The following is a 20,066-nucleotide window of genomic DNA, read 5'->3' as shown; positions in this document are numbered from 1 at the left end:
AGGGTGGAGTAAGTAAAGTTGCTCAGTCGTGTCCGACTCTTTGTGACCCCATGGAGTGTAAGCCTACCAGGCTTCTCCATCCATGGGATTCTCCAGGCAAGAATACTGGAGTGGGTTACCATTTCCTTCTCCAGGGGATCTTCCCGACCCAGGGATCGAACCCGGGTCTCCCGCATTGGAGACAGACGCTTCCAAAGGCACATGGGAGGTTGCAGTAGGTTGCTGAAGTTGGCTTGGCCTTGCTCTGCCCTTGAGAAAAGGACCCCAGCCCCCAAAGAGTGTCAGAAGTGCTGTAGGAAGGAAGGGCAGGGGTCTTAGTTCTAGCAAAGGATTAACCACTCTCCCCGACCCTGGCCTGGGTCTCCCTCAGTAACAGAAAGTTTAATACACAGAAAAGGCACAGATTTAAACTTCGAAACCACCCAGACTGTGATGACAGAGAAAAGTAAGAGAAAGTATGAGGTCTGGTTTTACACCTGTCCCATGATACTAAAAGTGAGTTATTAGGTTCAAAAGCTGAGCAACAGTACTTTGTCTTCTATGGATAGTTCCACAAATGGTCATTAAGAGAAACACAGAACTAGTGAGACATCTGTATTATTTTACCAAGTGAAACAGGTTGCTCACTATCTGAGATTTTATTTTCTTTCATTTTATTTTCAGGGCCCCTTTAAAAGAGGATCCATATATATATAAAATCCTTTTAAAGCTTAATGTATTTTATATTAGAAAAGAGAAGTTTGCATGGCATTCCAAGACTTACTCATTGTGTATAAACTGGAGTGAAATTTTATATGTTTTCCTGAAAGTCTTGGTAATTTGGTATTGATGGGAAATTTTGTGGTATTGCACTTATTTTAATCTTGCCTCAGCACCTCTTTCCCTCTTTATGATTTAAAAAGACATATACATTCTTTTCTATGTAGTTGTTCCTGAATATTTTGACTCCACATGTTCGCCAGTGATGTTCACTGATAGAATGTAGGTTTTATGGGGTATAAACATGTAGGAAAGAATGATCATAAAGAACTTAATTGAAAGTATTGACACTCTGTTATTTTATTGAGTGCAAAATATCCATATGCTGAAGTCAGACAATTCTCAAATACATGTCAAACACGTGACACTTCTAGAAGCGAAAAAGCCTTGAAAATCGAGATGAATCAAGCTTGATTAAAGATGGGCAGCTCTGTGCATGGAGAGCCTGTGGCCTTGGTGTTGAGAAGCCCTGTTTTGGATCCGGCCTGTCCTACTTCCTCATGTTGTGACCTCAGGCAAGGCATGTGTTCCTTCTCTGATTTTCAGTTTCCTACCTATAAAAATGAGATGGGTATTATCAACCTTCCAAATCTGTGGCAAGAATTAAATGAGCTGCCTGTACCAAAGTGCCTTCGTAGACTCAGCCCAAAAGAAGAGTCCGGAAAAGACTGCTCCAAGAGAAAACCATCCATTCCACACGAGAGAGAGAGATTTTCCTGAGAAAACTCATCTCTCTCCAGGGCAAAGCATTTATTATTAAAGTAGAACCATGACCTTTTTTGATGCTGCGATTGGAACAAACTGTTGAATAAGCTGTATGTTAGATTATTCATGAATTGAGGGGCATTAAATTTTACTTTAAGTAGTCTATAGCCCCAAATCCTGATGAAGTATATGTTTAATTAAAAAGTTATCCTCTAGGGCAGAGATCGCCATGTTCTAGCCAATGGGCTGAATCTAGCGCACTGCCTGTTTTTGTAACTAAAAGTTTGATTGGAACACAGATTGGAACACATTGGAATGGATGGGAACACATCCATTCACTTATAACCAACCTATGGCCACTTCCACTCTACAAGGGCAGGATAGAGTAGTTGTATCAGAGAACTATATAGCCTGCAAAACCTGAAGTATTAATTATTCACCCTTTCCAGAAAGAAATTTTCATCTCCTATTCTAGTAGGAAAAGGTACCACCTGGTGGGCTTGTTAAGAACTATATAACCACCACCTGGTGGAATAGAATGCCTGGCACAGAGTAGGTGCCTCAATAAATATTTGCTAATAAATAAATGATTGAATTTTCCAAGGAGGGGACCATTAATGGAGAAACCTTGATTTTTGAGGATAAATGTGTTTTTTAAGAGTTTGGGATATCTGAGAGCCTAAACAATCAAATCACATATGAAATGCTCCACGATTGCATTGACCCAGAAGTAAGGTTTTGGCACAGCTAAAACAAACAAAAAACTCTAATAAAAGGAGTCACCCCTTAACCCACTTGCTTAGTAAGTTCTAAATTTCCATAGATTTTCTTAAGATAAACTATGCCTGCAGTTGTCCTTTAGTTTATTAACCTGATGAAGGAAAAAGCAACATGGCAGCCCCGCTTAACTTCTGCTGTGAGACAGTCAGGAGTCACAGAGCAGAGGAAGCATGGGGATTTCACCCTCTAGAAGCCTGAGCTCAGTAAGGGGCTTTCATTTTAACCTTCTGATAGGAGGCCACTAGAAACCTTCTGCAGAGCTGGACAAGATTCTGTTAAGAACCAGATCAGCGGGAGGAGCCTACGTTTATGAAGTAGTAGAGAAACCTGGGGCACCCCTACCCCGGGACCTGAGAACTCCCAGTTAGACTGGTGCCTAGGAAAGAGCTTCAAAGGCCGATAGTTTCATTCCATGAAGTCCCCCTTTGTCACTTTAGGGAAATACCATGTCTTAGTCCAGATACTGTGTAACTCCTAGCGAGACCCCAAAAGGGTATTAAAGCAAAACAAAATAAAACCATAATAAGTATGGCTGCGAACCAAAAAAAAAGAAATGAGTAGGATGATATATCAATTGAGGAGTCAGCTTAATTTTACTAGCAAGCAAAACATTTGCAAAGTGGCAAGCGAATCGTAACTCAGTCCCCACAGAGTAAGGGCGAGCGAAGGAGAGGGTTCCTGAGATTAATGCCCCAACAGCTGCATCCCCGGCTCACTCTCCTAGGTGGTATGAATAATGGATGGGCTCAAAGGCAACATGCGCGATAATGTTCTTTTATTAATGAAATGAAGACTGTTTGTGATGGCTAGCAATAAATTTAGAAATGTAAAAAAGGAGAAACAGTCACTGCTTGCCTCTGAAAAATGCAGTTACTTAAATCCAATAATTACTGCCACATCAGAAAGCATCGCCTCCAAACTTAAATGAGGTGTATCTCTTGCAGGTCCTGCATGACAAATATTTTTGATCCACAGACAGAAGGCCTGTTGTTTACTGAGAGAAAAACAGAACCCGTTCTAGTAGATTGATGGTGATATTAAGCATATTCATGGCATTTCATAGGTGGGAGTTCCCCTGGGGGTGCGGCACTGGAGTACCTCCCGTCATTCTCTGCACTGCGAAATAGCTCAACCGACGTGGTGGTTAGGAAACGTGCCCAGGGCCACATAATCAGCTGAGGCAGGACAGAAGGCCGGCTCTCCTCACTTCTGCCTGCTGCTGCTACCAAGGGGCTTAGGCTACAGCTACCATGCAAGGCAAGCATTGCACAGATGTGGGTGACTCAGCCTGGCAAAAACAAAGTCACGCCCCGTCTCCTGCTCTCACTTCATTTCTGACCTTCCACCCCGCCATGCTGTATTTTTCCCATAACATAGGCCAGGTGGGTACAGCCTAGGTGTTCCTGCTGCTTTCCAAATTCGAGGTCAGAAAGAAGGATTTCAAAAAATCTGAGTACTGTCTAGTTTTACTGTTAACAGAAGCCACCATTGGCCAAACTCATTCGGTGAATCTGTTGTTGGAATACATTTCCTTGGTCTTATTCAAGCACTGTCTCTCATTCTCATGCCTGCTGTTAGGGCACGCACCAAAACATGATCAATGTGAATTTCCTTAAGAGCTCCAACTGCTATGTGCGTCTGCCCATGAGCTGCTGAGGTAACCGGCATGCTTTTACCATTCCTCGGGTTTCACATTTCATCCAGCAGCTCCTCAGGACACCCTGATCTGCAAGGGCTTGCAGTCTGAGGTAGGAGCGTGGAGAGTCTCTTCTGTGTAGAACACGAGTGTCTTTGTGACTCCATCTCATTTCCTTTGGTCCGTGGCTGGTTCTGTTTATCAGGACCCCCCCCAGTCCGCTGGTAGCTGGCTGTAGCCCCGCACACCACAGCCGTCATCGCTGGGTACGTGTGTAAAACAGCTAGATCAGAGCTTCCTATGTGGTTACTACTGGCCAGCTCCAGCATCTCAAGAGATTGCTTGCTCACCTCTAACCTGTAATAATTAGCACCAAAATGTGATAATGCAGGCTTCAGATTTTCTTACGAGCGCTTAATGAAGTGATAACTTACTGAGAAAACACTTGGGAATTCCGCAGCAAGTCCACTCATGTCTATTGCACAGAGCTGCAAACTGTGAGCAAAATAAACTCATGAAATAACAAATCCGTTAGAAAGTCTTAAGTTTTAATGGAACATCAAGGCTGGGGACAACCTTACCTTATAAAGACAGGCGTTAGGGAGGAGAGACCCTATTTGCCTGATATCTGGGAAATTTTTGTGATTGAGAAAGAGGAGAGCAGGCTTTCAGAAATGGTTGAAAGAGCCTGGAATGTACACCTATGAGGCAGCACTTCAAAGGGAAAGTTATGAATGTTTTCTGGGGAGAAAATTACCAATTGGATAATAAATATTTTTGTAGCATTCTTAAAAATTATATATTGGCGTATTATTCTTCTTTGCAGAATTCATCTGTCCTTAACTACCTGTAGGGGCTACAGAACTTAGCTGAAAAACTTGAGCAACGCAGATTTTAGAGGAAAGTTAATTTTATAGGCACAATTAAAATTCCAAAGAGATCATATATGACAGAGCTTATTGTGATAAGACACTGGACCACCATCCAAGGTTATTTAGTGGATAAATAGGAGTATAAGAGATTATTAACTTTATCTGATGTAAGCATTTGATCATATCTAAAACATAAACTGCATTCTTAAATATTAAGACTCACAATATCTTTAACTTCTTATTCTTTTATACTATAGAGTTGCTTGGAGTTCTGTTTTGTTGTTATTCAGAAAGTATATAATCATCTAAAATAACTTAATTTTGTATTAGCTAAGAGATATTTAATATACCCTTCGATGTGTGCAACAATTGGCTAGGCACTCTGGAAAATGCAAAGAAGGAGCTTGCGTAGGATTTGGAAACGATGCACAGAAAAGACCTGGGTGTAGTAAATGTCCAAAGTCTGGTCAAGACAATACTTGCCTGAGGAATTTAGAAAGAAAAAAGTGTGATGCAGAAGGTGAGATTTGATCAAATCTTAGAAAACAGAAATGTGAGTGGGCAGGAAGCGAGAGAGGGTGATGTCAGGTTGGTGAACACCTTAAGCCAAGATGCAGAGGCGAGCGTGACTGAAGCACCTGCAGAGAGCTATCAGTTAGCACTGTTGGGGTCTCACGTGAAGAAAACCCAAACCCAAGTGGCTTTCAGCAAAAAGGAGAAGTATGATTTTATACAACCTGAGAGGTTCAGAGGCTGGCTGTGGCTTCAGTCATGGGTGGACTCAGTTGTCAGCAGGCTGGCTGTCTTTCCACCCCTCCTCTTTGCCTCCCTGTAATGGCTTCAGTCTGGAGCTTCACATGGTACCACCTCCAGCCTGGCCACCCTCTCAGCTGGGACTCACTTTGAGTCCAAATCGCTGGGTAGTCTCCTCTGGCCTAGGAACTGGGTGGGGTGCCCATCCTGAACCAACCACAGGTCCTGGGGAACGCAGTCAGCACAGGCTTGCTTCTGGGGCACAAGCCAGCCCTGCCGCACCCTCTGAGACGGAGGTAGGGTGCCCTTCACTGGGACCACAGATTGCGGGAGCGGGGGGTGTCTGAAGGGAAACCGGCATGGTTAACTATAAGCAGAACAAGCGGGTGCTGTGTCTGCTAATGGGGACACTGGGTCTCCTGACGTCACAGGATTATTTTGAATGATATTAAGAACTAGACACTGGAAAATTTATTGTAAGCACATTGTGACTTCTAGGACAAGGAGTTTGACTGCATGAGGAACTGTAAATAAATCAGTCGTGGGCAGACTGACCTGTCAGCTGGGTGCGGGACAGCCCGGGGGTTGGGTGTGCAGGAGGAGGGAAGTCCCAGGACCTCTGTTGTACTTCCCCACAGTTCAAATGCTGCACGTCTGAGAGCATCTCCTTTGTGCTGTGAACTGTGGAGACAGAGACAGGATGCCCAGACCTGATCCTGCCCTCCACAGCGTCCGCAGCATGGCAGGGAAGACTGCCTCAGAGTCGGTCATGGTGCAGGCAGGATGCGCGGTGCTGGGCTTCATGGGAAGGCGGAGAAGTTCTTAAAGTGAAGCTCAGTCCCTTGAGGCAGAAGCAGAGTGAGCAGGGGCCCAGGGAGCAGAGGCCTGGGGGCAGTGACGTCCTCAAGATCATCTCTGAGAGCAAGTGTGTTGGGAGCCCTACACCCTGCTTGTGGAGCCTTTGAGAATATTGAGCAGATCTGGGTGGGTTGGAAACTGCCCGCCTGTCATCATGCCCAGGTGTCCCTCGAAGTTCACAGGCCCAAAATGGGACTGTACACGCAGGGAACCCTGGCCTACTGTCCCTGAGAGAGTTCTCGGGTCTCGGGCACGGGAAAGCCCTGGGCTTTTGTCCTTGGATGCTGCCTGTGGTCTGTGTCTCCTCCCCAGCTCACTGTGGTTGGGGACTGGAGAAGGCAACCCCTGGAGTGCATGGCTCCTTCGAGTTCTGTTTCAATAGACTTTAGAATCAGTGGGAAGAAGCTGCCTGAGCTGGGAGGAGAACCGAGTTCTGTTCCTCCTTGGTGACAGGGGCGGGTCTCTCCGCATGCCTGGGCCCAGGCAGGGCCCCAGGCAAAGAATGCTTTACAAATGCTTTCTCAATGTGGAGTCTATACATCCAGCAGAAACAACCATCACACCCTTTTCCGTGACCTGTGATCATGACATGCTGTGTTTTCAACAATAGAAAGTGAAAGTGAAGTCACTCAGTCGTGTCCAACTCTTTCCGACCCCATGGACTGTAGCCTACCAGGCTTCTCAGTTCATGGGATTTTCCAGGCAAGAGTACTGGAGTGGGTTGCCATTGCCTTCTCCAGGCGATCTTCCCAACCCAGGGATCGAACCCGGGTCTCCCGCATTGTAGGCAGATGCTTTACCCTCTGAGCCACCAGGGAAGCCCAGGAGCTGCTGTCAAGATCCTGGTGACTCAGCACAACTGAAAGCCTAGGAGCATCTGAGCACCAGGGCTTAGCAACAAAGGCCAGCGTTTAAAAGCTGCTCACTAGAGAAGGTGGCAGGAGGGGCCAGAACTGACCACTTAAGTGGGACATAGCAAAGGGCTGGCCAGGCAGAGGGACAAGGAAGGATTTACCCCTGAGAGCATCTGGAGGAGTGAATGTGAACCTAAGGGAATGGTGCCATCCAAGCTGTGACTGCGCAGACGGGGCACTGCGGTGTCGGAGTAGAAATCGCCTGTCAGTGGCTGCCGCCAAGAGCGACTTGGAGTGGTTGAGTCCATGATGGGGAAATGAGGCAGACGTGGAGAAGGTGCTAGTGAGGGAGAGAACGCACTCTACATTCTAATGTGAGCTGGGTTCTGCATCGCTTTCCTCTGACTTGCAGTTCCTTCATTTTAAAACATCTTACATTGTAAAGAGAACAAACAAACCTCCACCTTATATTTCTGGGAGTCTTTGCTATTTCGAGAGCATGTGCACTTCTGTTTTTACCTTTTAACAACTCAGGAGGGCAGCAGGGGGGCGAGGTTATCCTTGCTCCTTATTTACCTGAGAACTGAGTAAATGGTTCCCACACCCAGCAGTGGACTGAGCTGCTGCTGCTGCTAAGTCACGTCAGTCGTGTCCAACTCTGTGTGACCCCATAGACGGCAGCCCACAGGCTCCCCCGTCGCTGGGATTCTCCAGGCAAGAACACTGGAGTGGGTTGCCATTTCCTTCTCCAATGCATGCAAGTGAAAAGTGAAAGGAAAGTCGCTCAGTCGTGTCCGCCTCCTAGCAACCCCATGGACTGCAGCCTACCAGGCTCCTCCGTCCATGGGATTTGCCAGGCAAGAGTACTGGAGTGGGGTGCCATTGCCTTCTCCCATGGACTGAGCAGGACTCCAAATTTCTAACTCAAAATCCAACATGCAATTTTCTCGGCAACACCGGGGAACCTGTCTGCTAGTCAGTATTCAGTTTGATGCCAAGTGATTTTTTCTTTCTCAAGAAGGTAGAAATATTTTTTATAACCAAGAGAAGAGTTTATATTACTCTTGACTTAACTACAGAGTGGTGTTTATGTACGTCAGACTAAATAGACTCCTGCTTTTTTATGTTCAACTCTACACAAACAGAACATTTTCAGTTTGCTTTGAAAGCAAAATACCATGTGTTGTAACTTTACAATGTTTTAAATAAAGTTAGGGATTTAAGTTTATGATGCTGAAAAATATCAAAAAATCGGCGGGCATAAGACCAAGAGGGCCTCACATATAAGTACGTGAGGGCCCTTAAAAGTTCTACAGGTCGGTGAATCAAAGGTAGACATTTCAATAATTATTGAATTATTGTACTAAAAATCCAGTGAAACAAGAAGTGAATTATTGAAGTTTATCTTCCTCATTGATTTGTAACACTGTTACTCAACGTGTGGGTAGGTTTTAAAGCTGAGCAGTTCAGCCTAACGAAGCCATTTACTGTACTGGTTCTACACACTGCCTCTCTTTCTCTCTTTATTACTTCATTTTGTAACTTTGATTGCCCCATTTTAGATCTAAGATTGCTCTAATGCTACACTGCAATTGTATGAGGGGCTTAGTTTTCACTTTGTTCTCAGAACCCGGCTGGCTATAAATTTATCTCTGTTCTTTGAAGAAGTTAACAGTAAATTTCCAAGAGGAAAAATGGTGGTATATATCCCTGTAGAGGAAAAGTAATCTCTTAAAAGCAGAATAACCTCCAGGCTACATCCTTTTAAAGAGGGACTTTCAAACAAGGATGCCTTCAAACTTTTATGTGTGTTCTGTATTTTTCTTCAGGCTTTGTACCTGCTCTCCTGCTCTCTGTGTAAGGTTTCTCTGTAATGGGCCATCCTGCTCACACCCATTAAAATCTGTAATGAAGCCATGCCCTTCCCAATCCTGATGTCATAATAACTTCCAGAGCACATCCTGGAGACGATCCGAGGTTTCCTCCGGAAAAGGAGGCAGGAGTTGGAATCCCTGACGCTGAACCTCAGTTCCATAGATTCCCATGTACTACAGTGAAAACGAACTTTGTAGAGGGAAATCCATGGGAAGGTTTCCATCAGGTTTAATTGCATTCAGAGCAGTTTTCAACGTCAGAGCTGGTTCATTCAAATTAAACCCACCCTTCCCACACTCCCTCATCAACAGATAATAAGATCATTTAGAATGAGGAGGTGCTAAAATAACGGGATGAGCTTGTGGCTCTGTTTCCGTGTCTGACAACTTCATCACCTCTCGTCTTTTATTATACAGCTGCCTGGAGCTGCATGTTGATGAACGAGGCACTGCCCGGTGTCCTTGCATGTCAGGCACACAAGCCTTGGGCTCCCGTTTACCGGTGGGGCTGGGGGAAGGGGGGTTCTCTGGATAGGCTGGGAGCAACCAAGGGTCACAGATGTGGAGCTCAGGGAAGTCTAGGGAGGGCGGGCGAGAGGCTGAACATCATCCATCCTGCCTGTGCCTGCGATGTCACCACGAGGGGCTCGCAGGAGCTGCGTCTGGGGGAGCAGAGGGCACCCCAGCAGTGGTGACTGTGGGCACCATAAGTGAGCCATTGTGGACGGTTAACTTTAGCCAGCATATTTTTCTGACTTCAGAAAGTTCCAGAAAGTGTCGTGTGTTTGTGTGTGTCTGTGTGTGTGTGTGTGTGTTTGCCATTTCCTTCGGCCTAATTGTCCTCTTTCTCATTTTATGCCCCTGCTAGACCACCGCTCTTGATAAGGAGAGGCAGGTTTTCCGACGAAGACGCAACCCGGATGTGAGGAGCCGGTACAAGGCCCAGCCAGCTCCGCCGGAACTCAACTCGGAGTCGGAAGACTACTCGCCGAGCTCCTCCGAGACTGTTCGCTCCCCAAACTCGCCCTTTTAATAAGACCCTTTTACTCGAAGTCCTAGCTTAACCCTTTGAGACTCTGAGGTTTGTTTCCCCCACCCCCAAATTTATGTCCAACAGTTTCATCTGATCTACCTAGCACTCAATGCTTGAATGGCCGAGCAGAACAGTGTGTTTTTCTGGTATCCTTGTAGCGATTTCCCTTTTGCTGAATGAGACTGTGACATGTTGTTGGTGAAGATGACAACTTGCTGCTAATTGGGTCCTCAAAGGGTTAAGGCTATTTTGCGACTTTTAAAATGTAGAAGCAATGAATGTTTTCATCAGTGGAGCTAGGCTCTGCAGTATGTAACATAGCACGTGTTAACCCTCTGAGTGCATGGGATTTTATGGAGAATGCTTGAGGGAATCTTTCAGGCCTCTGGATTTATATGCACATGTTTCTTGATTTTGCTAGAGATTAAGGGGTTATTAGATGCTGAGATGTCCAGACAGGAAGAGCGTCTAGCATGCTGTCTTGCTTGTCCTTTTTTTGTGGGTTTAGAACATGGCAGGTTTATAACTTAAGCATCAGCATCCCTTTCCTCTTCACAATCCTATTAAGAAAGGGGCTTTTTTAAAGAAAGAGGTCTAACTGCCAGCTGCCCTGAGTCCTGCATCCCAAGTGAAGGGACCTGGGTCTGTGGCCAACAGCCTGACCCAGGATATAGACGGTGGCCCCCCTCCCCCAAATCACCTCCATATGAAGATGTGCTGATGACGCCCCAGAAATGCTGCTTCCACTTCAGCTGCTACTTGCTGCCAGTGCAGACCCTCAGGAAGTCACCATAACTTGCCCTGTACTTGGTGAGTCAGGGTCTGCCTGCTCAGTATGAAACATCTACAGGAAAAAAACAAACAAACTGGTGGAAAAGAGCAATAAATTGCCAGGTGCTCTACAGGGCTGGAATGTCAAACAGGAAGAGGCAACAAGACCCTGTTCTTTGTCTCATCTGCTTTTTTCACGCAGTTCAGTCTTCAGTGTGAGATCCACACAGAGTATGAAGTCCATACACAGAACATGAAGTCCACACACAGAACATGAAGTCCACACACAGGAGCAGCGCCCAGGACTAGGCGCCCAGAGGCAAGTGCTTTGCAAGGTGGCCAAGGAGAAAGCAGAGTGGACCAGCAGTCTAGAATATTCTCAAAATGCTTTTTAATAAACCATCGGTGAGATGATTCCACATGCACCTTTAGGTTACTTACATATAGTCTCAGGGAGAACAGGATGGGAGAGCTAGAGGGTATCCCTGAGGATAAAACCTCCGCTCCCTAGGATGACCTTTATATAGCACTGTCTTTAGCTGTCCAGAGAGAGATGCTATTTTCTTTCTTTGGTCCAAGTCCTGTCCAACAGCTGTATTTTACTCCTGTTTCCAAATCTTTCTTCCTAGCCCTGTGACTCCCGTGGAGTGTATTATGCTTGGAATGGGGGCCCGCAGCAGCCTGCGGTCACTGCTTAGATGCTTAGGGAAGAGGCTGGCCAGGGTGTTTGGCAAGGCGGGGTTTGTCCCAACTCAAATGTCCTCCTGAGGTTTGCTTCGCTCCCTGGCTGGGAAGACAGCCATGATGGCTCATGAAATTTGCATCTAGACGGCTGGACAGCACTCACTGTCTCTGCTCTGAGATGTACTTCGACACCTGAAAGTCTTGAAATGTGTGTGCGGCACTTCCACAGTCAGTTCAGACACAGATCGGTCTTCAGTGGCCGCCTTTTACTCTTCAGCTGATAAATGTATGGTCTGTATTACTATCGATTTAAAAATCACAGCATGCCGTGACTTCTGCACCATGGTCCCCACCCCGCCCCTCGCCGCCCCCCCACCCCGAGTTTTTGACTCTTTCACCTTTAGGTTTATCTCTTCTGTGTTGTCTTGCCATGTAAATATTAGATCATTTACTGAGAGCACCCCCACCTGTTTTTTAAGAGAGTCCTGAAATCTGACACACAACATCACAAAGTAGCACAAATCAGTTGGGTTTTCTGGCGAAGAGGGGGCGGGCAGGACGCCAGGAAGTTATGGTGTGTAGGCAGATTCCATACAGTAAAGTACTCAGAACTGGTCAGAAATTACTGCTTTCTCTAGAACTCGAAAGCAAAGCACTATTCAAAGTAAGACGAAGGAGCAGGTTCCTAGATTGGCCTCAGTTATAAATGTGTGAATATGAAGAAAGCCTGTGTGCGGAGACCTACCTGCGGTAAGACTGTGGTTTTCCTTGGGCCTCCCTGGTAGCTCAGTTGGTAAAGAATCTGCCTGCAATGCAGGAGACCCCAGTTCTATTCCTGGGTCAGGAAGATCCCCTGGAGAAGGAATAGGCTACCCACTCCAGTATTCTTGGGCTTCCCTTGTGGCTCAGCTGGGAAAGAATCCACCTGCAATGCGGGAGACCTGGACTTGATCCCTGGGTTGGGAAGATCCCCTAGAGAAGGGAAAGGCTACCCACTCCAGTATTCTGGCCTGGAGAATTCCATGGACTGTATAGTCCATGGGGTCACAAAGAGTTGCACACGACTGAGCAACTTTCACTTTACTTCACTTTCTTTCTCTGAATTACTGCTTTTCCCGTGGGCATTGCGTGTATGATGCCAGCATCTAGCGTACATACCTTCCAGTGCATGGCTCAGGCCTTTTTCACCCAAGTCTTGAAGGACTGTGGACTGTGTAAAGCGGTGGCATGTTTCCCATAACACTGCAGAGGGGCCGCTCGGAAGAACGCAGGGCCGTTCAGCATGGGGATCCCAGCGCATCGCTGCAGAATTTGAATGATCTATGCTGAATGAATAGTGGAATGCGACCTGTCAAGTAGAAATATTCAGTCATCAGATGGAATGCAATCTTTTCAGCACTAAGCTATCGAGATGCTGAATGTCAGAGATGTACTCAGAGGGTTAACAGACAAGCACAAGGCATGCTGATTACGTGGGTGTACCCATACTGCTTTTGCTTCTTAGCCAGTGCTAATTTTTTTCACGACATTCTTGGGATAGTTCAAGTTTGAAAGAATTAAGTGGTGGTGTTCTTTAAGGAATTTCTATAACCAAATTGATCTTATTTTTTATTTCACTTTATTAGAGAATAAATATGTACCATTATGGCAGTGTATCTCTGTACTTATCAATTTACTCATTGCCACAAGTGTCCCCATATTTTTCTTTTCTATGTATTTAATATAGCTTTTATGGTGGTGGCCTGGTGATGGGGACTGTCTTTCCTCTATTGATACATGACCAACCATATGGTATTTTCAAGGGGAATTTTAAGATTCATTTTGTTTCAGTTTTAGTAGTAGACTAGTTAAGGAAAAACTCTTTCATTACTTGCATCATGTAAACCATCTCTGTAGATGCGAACCGTTCATATTGATGAAAACATTTTTTTTTTCTCAGCACTGTAGCAGAAACCATTTATTCTCATAATCAATGCATATGTGATTTGCTCCACATCGTTAGAAGGAAAAGTAAGATTTCGGTCATTGAAAATGTTTTTTCTGTAGCCCTCATCTGATTTTACACGTGGTGCATACTAAAATAAGCAGAGAAAAAAAATGCAAATAAACTACTGAAAATGCTTGGTGTTCTGTATTCAGTGAGACCTTCTTAGAACCTGCTCAGCACCCCCATGGGTGGTGCTCAACAGGCCCGTCAGATATTGTTGAAAGAAAGCAATATATCCATAAATGAAGGCTAAAATTGCAATCCTTTACCCTCTGAGGCATATTTCAGTTGGAAAAAAGAAAAGAAAAGAAAAATTGGCTTAACAGAGGGTCACAGAGCTACCGTGTGACCAAGGCTCATGCACGTTAAATCATGGCTGGCTGCTGGCTAGTGGCGCCCATAACACAACTCTGTCCCTGTGCTGAAGGGCAGCTGTGCTTGAGGGAGAGCTTTCTTCATATTATTGTGTTGCCCGATAGCCCTTCTCTGGGTCAGGATCTGTCAGCATTTCCATGATAAACTTCTGATTTCAAAGGTTTTTAATTTGATCATAAAAAGGTGCCCCAGGCTGAAGTTTGCTATAGAGGGCCTGTTCCAAAGAATGAAGGTTCACTGCCTTCTTTTCTCTGCCCAATTCTGCAGAGAAAAGAATAACCAAAAATAAAGAAAAGAAAATCTGGTATGTCTCCCCTCTTTCCTTGTAATTTCAGAATTGTGGAAAGCACCATGATCCAAGATGGTAGTTTAATATAATTATTCATTTGGGTGTGGGTTAAAAAAAAATTAATGAGTCACCTGGCATATATTGTAGATAACATATCTTTTCTATAATTTGTAAATCATTAATTTTTTAAACTGCTACATGATTTGGGAGGGGTGGGGGTGGGAATCCAATCAAAGATTTTTTTAAAACTTGAAGTTGGTCAGTTCAAGGGTTAGCCCTTCCTGTGTGTTGTCTGCCATTTCCATTAGGAGTTTGGGGAAAAAATACTCTCAGACCCTTATTTTGCATGCAGTGATAGAGGGTCAGATATGTGCTGCTTTGGGAGATACGGATTTCTTTATCAAGTTTCATGAAGCCATTCTAGTCTGTTGGGGAAAATAGTGATTAAAAGCACTTCCAAAATTAACATTTTTGTCAATTCAGATATGATAAGGCGTGCATCAATGGACACACTTCACACATTTTTTGGTTTAAAGACAAAAAAAAAAATCAATGAAACTTGAGAACACATTTGATCACTGCAAATGTGCTTTAAAAATTGGCTCAATGGTGCTTATACATGAAACAGTAACAAATGGGGTCCCTAGGACTGTTAGAAGGAATCTTTCATTTGTATGTAATTACATACTTGAGGAGGAGGTGCTTTTAAAGCAGTCTTTCATTTTTTAATCATCTCAAATATGCAGCCATCCATCCAGTAACATTAAGGGTCATAAACTGGTGGGAAACAGGAAATTCAGTGTAGAAGCTTAGGATGCCTCTGGGTGAGGTGGTCTTTATTTCCCCCTTTGGTTTTTTTTGTGTCTTGCTGTTGTTGTCGTTCATGGGCTTCAATGCTGAAGCTATGCGATCATTTTTCAGTGAGTGAGCTTCTAACTGGCAGGTGTTTTGATCACGGGGTTTGCAATCTCTTGCCCTTGGAGACAAGTGAGGGCTCTAGTTTCATTCTTTTTCATAAAGGAAGTGCAATCTCTGTAATTAAACCCTACCTGTAAATTTCCTCGACATTCTTTTTTGGTCCACTGACATGAGACCCTTAATGTTGCTTCAGTGTAAAATTGTATATTTTTGTCTGTGATATACTTTATTAACTTAAAGTAAATAATAGTTCTAAAAGCCTTCACTGTTGGTATTAAGAGAAAGTAGGGTTTTAAAAGTGATGATAAGGATGCTATAATGGTAATTCATTCCAGTCCAATTGAATGCGGTAAGAAAAAGACCTTGAATAGTTCTCTAGGGACAATTTCTCACTGGCCATTGACATTAATCTTTGATGTATTCTTAGGAAAAAAATTTTAAAAATTGAAACTGGTCCAAGGTTAGAGTCATATCCTCGATAACTATTTTTTTTAATTTTATTAGGAAATTAATAATAGTCTTTTTCATTCTGGGTGAAAGGAAATTATTAAAGGATTAGTTGAGTGTGAAATTAAATAGTATTTTGCTCATGCATACTGAAAAGGTGGGCTCAGAACTTGATGCATTTAAACAAGTTTCTGAAAGGTTTCAATTTGGTGCAAGAAAAAAAATTCAATGTTTCCTTTGAAAATACTGAATTTATCAATTGCTGCATGGATCAGATGGCACAGGTTAATCTTTGATTTTCAGAATCTTAATGAAGTAACTACCAAACGATTTGTATCCATTATTAAAGCTGGAATGAGATCTGATTTTTTTCCTAATCTCTCAGTTTAAGCTAATAAATGTAGGTTAATGTGGATGAAATCATCTGTGATATATTATGTTCATTTATCAACTGAGCTTTTTTGATGTTGCCTGTTTTTATGTAAAACATGTTCTTAAAGGTTAATAAAAGAATAGTACTTGGTGTATGAACTACTACGTAATACCCGAGCTCCAATGTCCACTCCTCAGTTCACTCTGCCATAATGGAGTAAAATTTCATTTTAGTTCAGTTCATAATTGACACATTCAGTCCACGAAGGAATAACCCAGCTGTGTTCTTGGGGGGAATTCTCTCTATGCAAGGCTTTAAAAATTAGTCATGCGGTCAGAGTGTAGCTTTCCCACATGTCCTTCGTAGCAGAGTGTCTATTTCATGAGCATAATTCAAAAACAACTATTCCAAAAATGTCCCTTTTCATATATTACCTTCCCGCCTGGGCCAGTGACTCGGATATACACAAAGAAATCAAATACCATTCAGCCCAACTTTATCCTTCCACCTGTCTGCCCCAGCTCTCCAGAGAAGAGTGTTGTTTTATCCGCTACCCTGTAAATTAGCTGCTGTTTTGTTTTGTTTTTTTTTTTTGATAGTGATGTCTTATTAGGCAACCCACGTGTGATATTGACCTGAGAGAAAATTGCAAAAATGTACAGCAGAATCAAGTTCTTTTCTACGTGAATTGTTCAGAGCTAGGAGATTGAAAAGTCGGCCAGCGAAAGTGACTCCAGGTCCCCTGGTGTCCTATGAAGGTGCCAGAGGATCTCGGAGCACTTGTAAAATTAGCGATCCCCTTCCCGGCCATCTACATGCGGCCGCTGCGGCTGCGGCTGTTGTTTTGCCTTTTGCTCCTCTGCAGTGAAATTGCTGGGTCCTTTCTAGGCTTTCAGGGCAACTGCTGTGAAACAATAGCTCAAGTGATTGTTTCCTAAGGACCATTACCTTGTTTTATGAGGCTGGCAGTTTCTCCAAAAACCTGCCATCAGAAAAAACAAAAAAAGTGCCCCGACACAGAAACATCAAATGCTACTGGCATCTCTGGGATTGAGGAGGGTAACACTGCCACGTCAGGAAACTGAGAGATGGGCGTTCTAGCGGGGCGAGACTAACGTTCAGTTAAGGAAGTTTTGCACACGGAGGTAAACAGGTAACAGGGAAAGTGGCATCCCGGGGAATTCCTTACACACAAGAGAGGCTCTGCCTTGTCTTCGAAGGTAGCCAGCTTCCCCAGCTCCAGAAGGGGCACCGAGGGAAGACGGGGAGCCCCGCCCAGCCAGCTGGACCAGCCAAACTCACGCTGGCCGCCAGCTCTGCGACAGATGTCCTTGCCAGCTTGCCTGCACATCCAAATCGTTCATTCAAATGTTTCTTGAGTAAGTGCCAACACCGCACTTACTGGGGCACTTCACTGGGGTTTAGAAAAGAAAGGGAAACTCTGTTGTCCATTTTCATTTTTACTATGATCAGAAGATGTTAAAGACAAGGACAGGCGTCTCCAGAAGAAAGCTTTGCTATTTATTCTGAGACTCCTGGTCTGGGGTTCAGACAACCCGGACATCATCAGACCCTGTGGTTACGGCAACTTGGATTCTCCCACTCGAGGATGTGTTTGCCATCTGCCTGTTTGGTGGTGCCCACACCCTGTGATACCCTTGGCTCTGCTCCTGGCCCTCTGAGGTAGAAGGCCTCCCAGAGTCCTCTCCGCCCTTCGTAATTAGCACGCGATTTACAGCTGTCCTAAACTAGCACATTTATTCAGCAAGCATCGTCCAGGACCTACAGTGAGTGCCGCACTGTGGAGGCAGAGATGAACAAGACACAATTCCTGTTCTTGAGAATCTCAGATCTGGTGAGAACTCTTCTCTGGATGCCCACGAGTTGGGGCACCTGATTTATCACTCACAGATGGCCGAACTCCAGTTTGTCGGGGGCCGAGGCACCCCTACCAGCCTGAGACTGGCCCTCAGCCTGCTGAGTCTGCAGGCCAAGCTTCAGTCATGCGCACACGCATCTGTGGCTTGCTCTCTTACAACACTTCAGAGATCTGTGTGTTGCCCTTAGAAAGCCCCTGGAAGGAGGCAAAGAAGGGGAGGAAAGTGGAGAGCAAGAGTGGGAGGGAAGGAAGGAATGACAGCTGCCAAGACTGAAGCTGCCCGGGTCTTAGGACCCAGAGTGTCATTTGAGGGTAAGAATACTAATGTCTCACAGAAAAGCGAAAGTGAAGTCACTCAGTTGTGTCTGACTCTTTGCAACCCCGTGGACTGTAGCCTACCAGGCTCCTCCATCCATGGAATTTTCCAGGCAAGAGTACTGGAGTGGGTTGCCATTTCCTTCTCCAGGGGATCTTCCTGACCCAGGGATCGAACCTGGGCTTCCCGCATTGCAGGCGGACGCTTTACCCTATGTGCCACCATGGGTGTCTCACAGTGTGCTCCTCAAACCCAGTCCGAGGATGTGCTCTGTAGAATCACAGGGCATACCATCCTGTAGCTTGGACATGGCTTTGGTCTCTTCACCAGAGTGAGTGGACCCCCCTTCCCCGAGACAGGATGAGCAATAAGATCCCACCAATGGCACCGTCAGTGCATCTCTTTAGGAAGCAGAAGGGGAGGTGTTTCCCAAGAATGGTCTAATTCTCACCCCTCACTGCCCATTCTCTCCTTGACTTCTGGGAACTTCTCAGAGGACCTGCAGCCACTAACAGGATTTCAGCCTGGGGCACCCTCGCCGCCATCCACCCTCAGGGCACACCCTCTAGTCCCATTTCCAGCAAGCCCCTGTCAGGCTCACAGGATCCATCCTGGGATCACGAGATGGAAGATCTAACCGCTGGCGTCTGGTGTGGGAAACCAGCGAGCAGAGGGGCGGCACCCAGCGTGGTCAGGGCTGTGAGGAGAGAGCCAGGGTGCTCCATGGGCACTCTGGGAATTCACCTCACTGAGATACAGGGCTGGGGGCACTCAGAGGAGGCTTCCTGGATCAGGTAGCCCTAAGAGAGGGTCTGAAGGAGAAGCAGGGATCAGCCAAGAGAAGGAGAAATGTGCTTCAAGCCGTAGGAACGGAGAGAACACGGCGGAGCTCGGGGAGGGTAAGATGGAGGCTACGGCCGGGCCTGAGGAGGCCAGGGTACAGCCCGGGCAGTGGGCCCCTCACACCCTCAGCTGGCACGCAGAACAGGCGTGCGGGCCGGCCCACGTGGCCCACTGAAAATGTGGTGGGTAGAAACGAAACAGCCCAGATGCTGGGTCCCCAGGGCTGGTTAAAGGAGGAAGTGAAGCCGGGTAAACAGCACTTGAGGGGGCAATAGAGACCCTTCCCTTTCTGAAATAATAGGAACCCTGATGGATCCCTCACCCCAGTGACAAGAGGGCAGCCTCCCTGTGCAAACAGAGGAGCTGGTCATGTTAACCCCTTCCTACAAGGAGTGGAGTCTCCAAATCACAAACCTTTTCGGATCACAGCGGGGGAAAAGAATCACATCTTTCTCTCCTGTGTTGCTTCACCGCTGGGAAAAAAAAAAAAAGGAAAAGAGAAAGCCACTGACCCTGAAAATAGCAGTCTCTCTCCTCCCTCCCGGACAAATCCACATTATCACCTTTCCCTACAGCGGGGTGATAATTAATGTTCCACCTGAGAGAGGTTTCGTTATTCCATCAGAATTACCTATTAATTTTCTGGATTCTTCCGACGAAGCGGTGAACTTGTCATGAAGGGCACGTTGTTCAGAATGTGAAATATCCTTTCATTTTCAACAGGTAAATCAAGGCCAAATCAACCTAGACATGTTTAATTTCCTCTCTCAACATGGTTCCCTCTGTTCTCACGGCTGTGGATGTTTCTTTTTTCAAGAACATTTTCTAAGTTCTCTGCTCATGCTGGGCAAATCGTTTGGGCTTCATCAATAGCTTCTATTGTTTCCTAGCTTCTCAGTAGAGGAAGGTTCACGCTGTTTTCTTAAACTGGAAAACTGAACATTTCCTGCTCAGGAAGGGAGAGAGACCTCATTCCAACACTTGCATCCACTGATTCTCTCAAGGGACATCTCCTGCCCAGTGGTTTTGTGGGTTCTCCCGATTTGCCCACACCTTGGTG

The 20,066-nt window shown here is 45.4% G+C and overlaps 1 protein-coding gene and 1 long non-coding RNA gene across 5 annotated transcripts in view; one reads left to right on the top strand and one right to left on the bottom strand.

Moving 5' to 3' along the window:
• DCLK1 (doublecortin like kinase 1) overlaps positions 1-10,582 on the top strand; it is a 348,678-nt gene extending 338,096 nt beyond the window's left edge. For all 3 annotated transcript variants that reach the window (XM_006057528.4, XM_006057526.4, XM_025262912.3), the window contains one exon: positions 9,960-10,582. In XM_006057528.4, the coding sequence (XP_006057590.1) occupies positions 9,960-10,017 (58 nt within the window). In that variant the 3' untranslated portion in view covers positions 10,018-10,582. The remainder of the gene's footprint in view (positions 1-9,959) is intronic.
• On the bottom strand, positions 1,180-19,773 carry LOC123329008. 2 transcript variants are annotated; one of them, XR_006544165.1, is made up of 3 exons: positions 19,638-19,773; positions 12,738-12,927; positions 1,180-1,313 (listed from the first exon to the last, which is right to left on the bottom strand). It is a non-coding gene; the product is annotated as an uncharacterized LOC123329008 (long non-coding RNA). The 2 variants fall into 2 exon arrangements; XR_006544166.2 differs by lacking the exon at positions 1,180-1,313 and adding an exon at positions 6,059-6,186.
• Positions 19,774-20,066: the final 293 nt, after the last annotated feature.

This window comes from Bubalus bubalis, chromosome 13, assembly GCF_019923935.1.
Source record: "Bubalus bubalis isolate 160015118507 breed Murrah chromosome 13, NDDB_SH_1, whole genome shotgun sequence".
Taxonomy (NCBI): Eukaryota; Metazoa; Chordata; class Mammalia; order Artiodactyla; family Bovidae; genus Bubalus; species Bubalus bubalis.
Note: the sequence above shows the minus strand (reverse complement) of the source record. Positions and strands in the feature narration are given on the sequence as shown.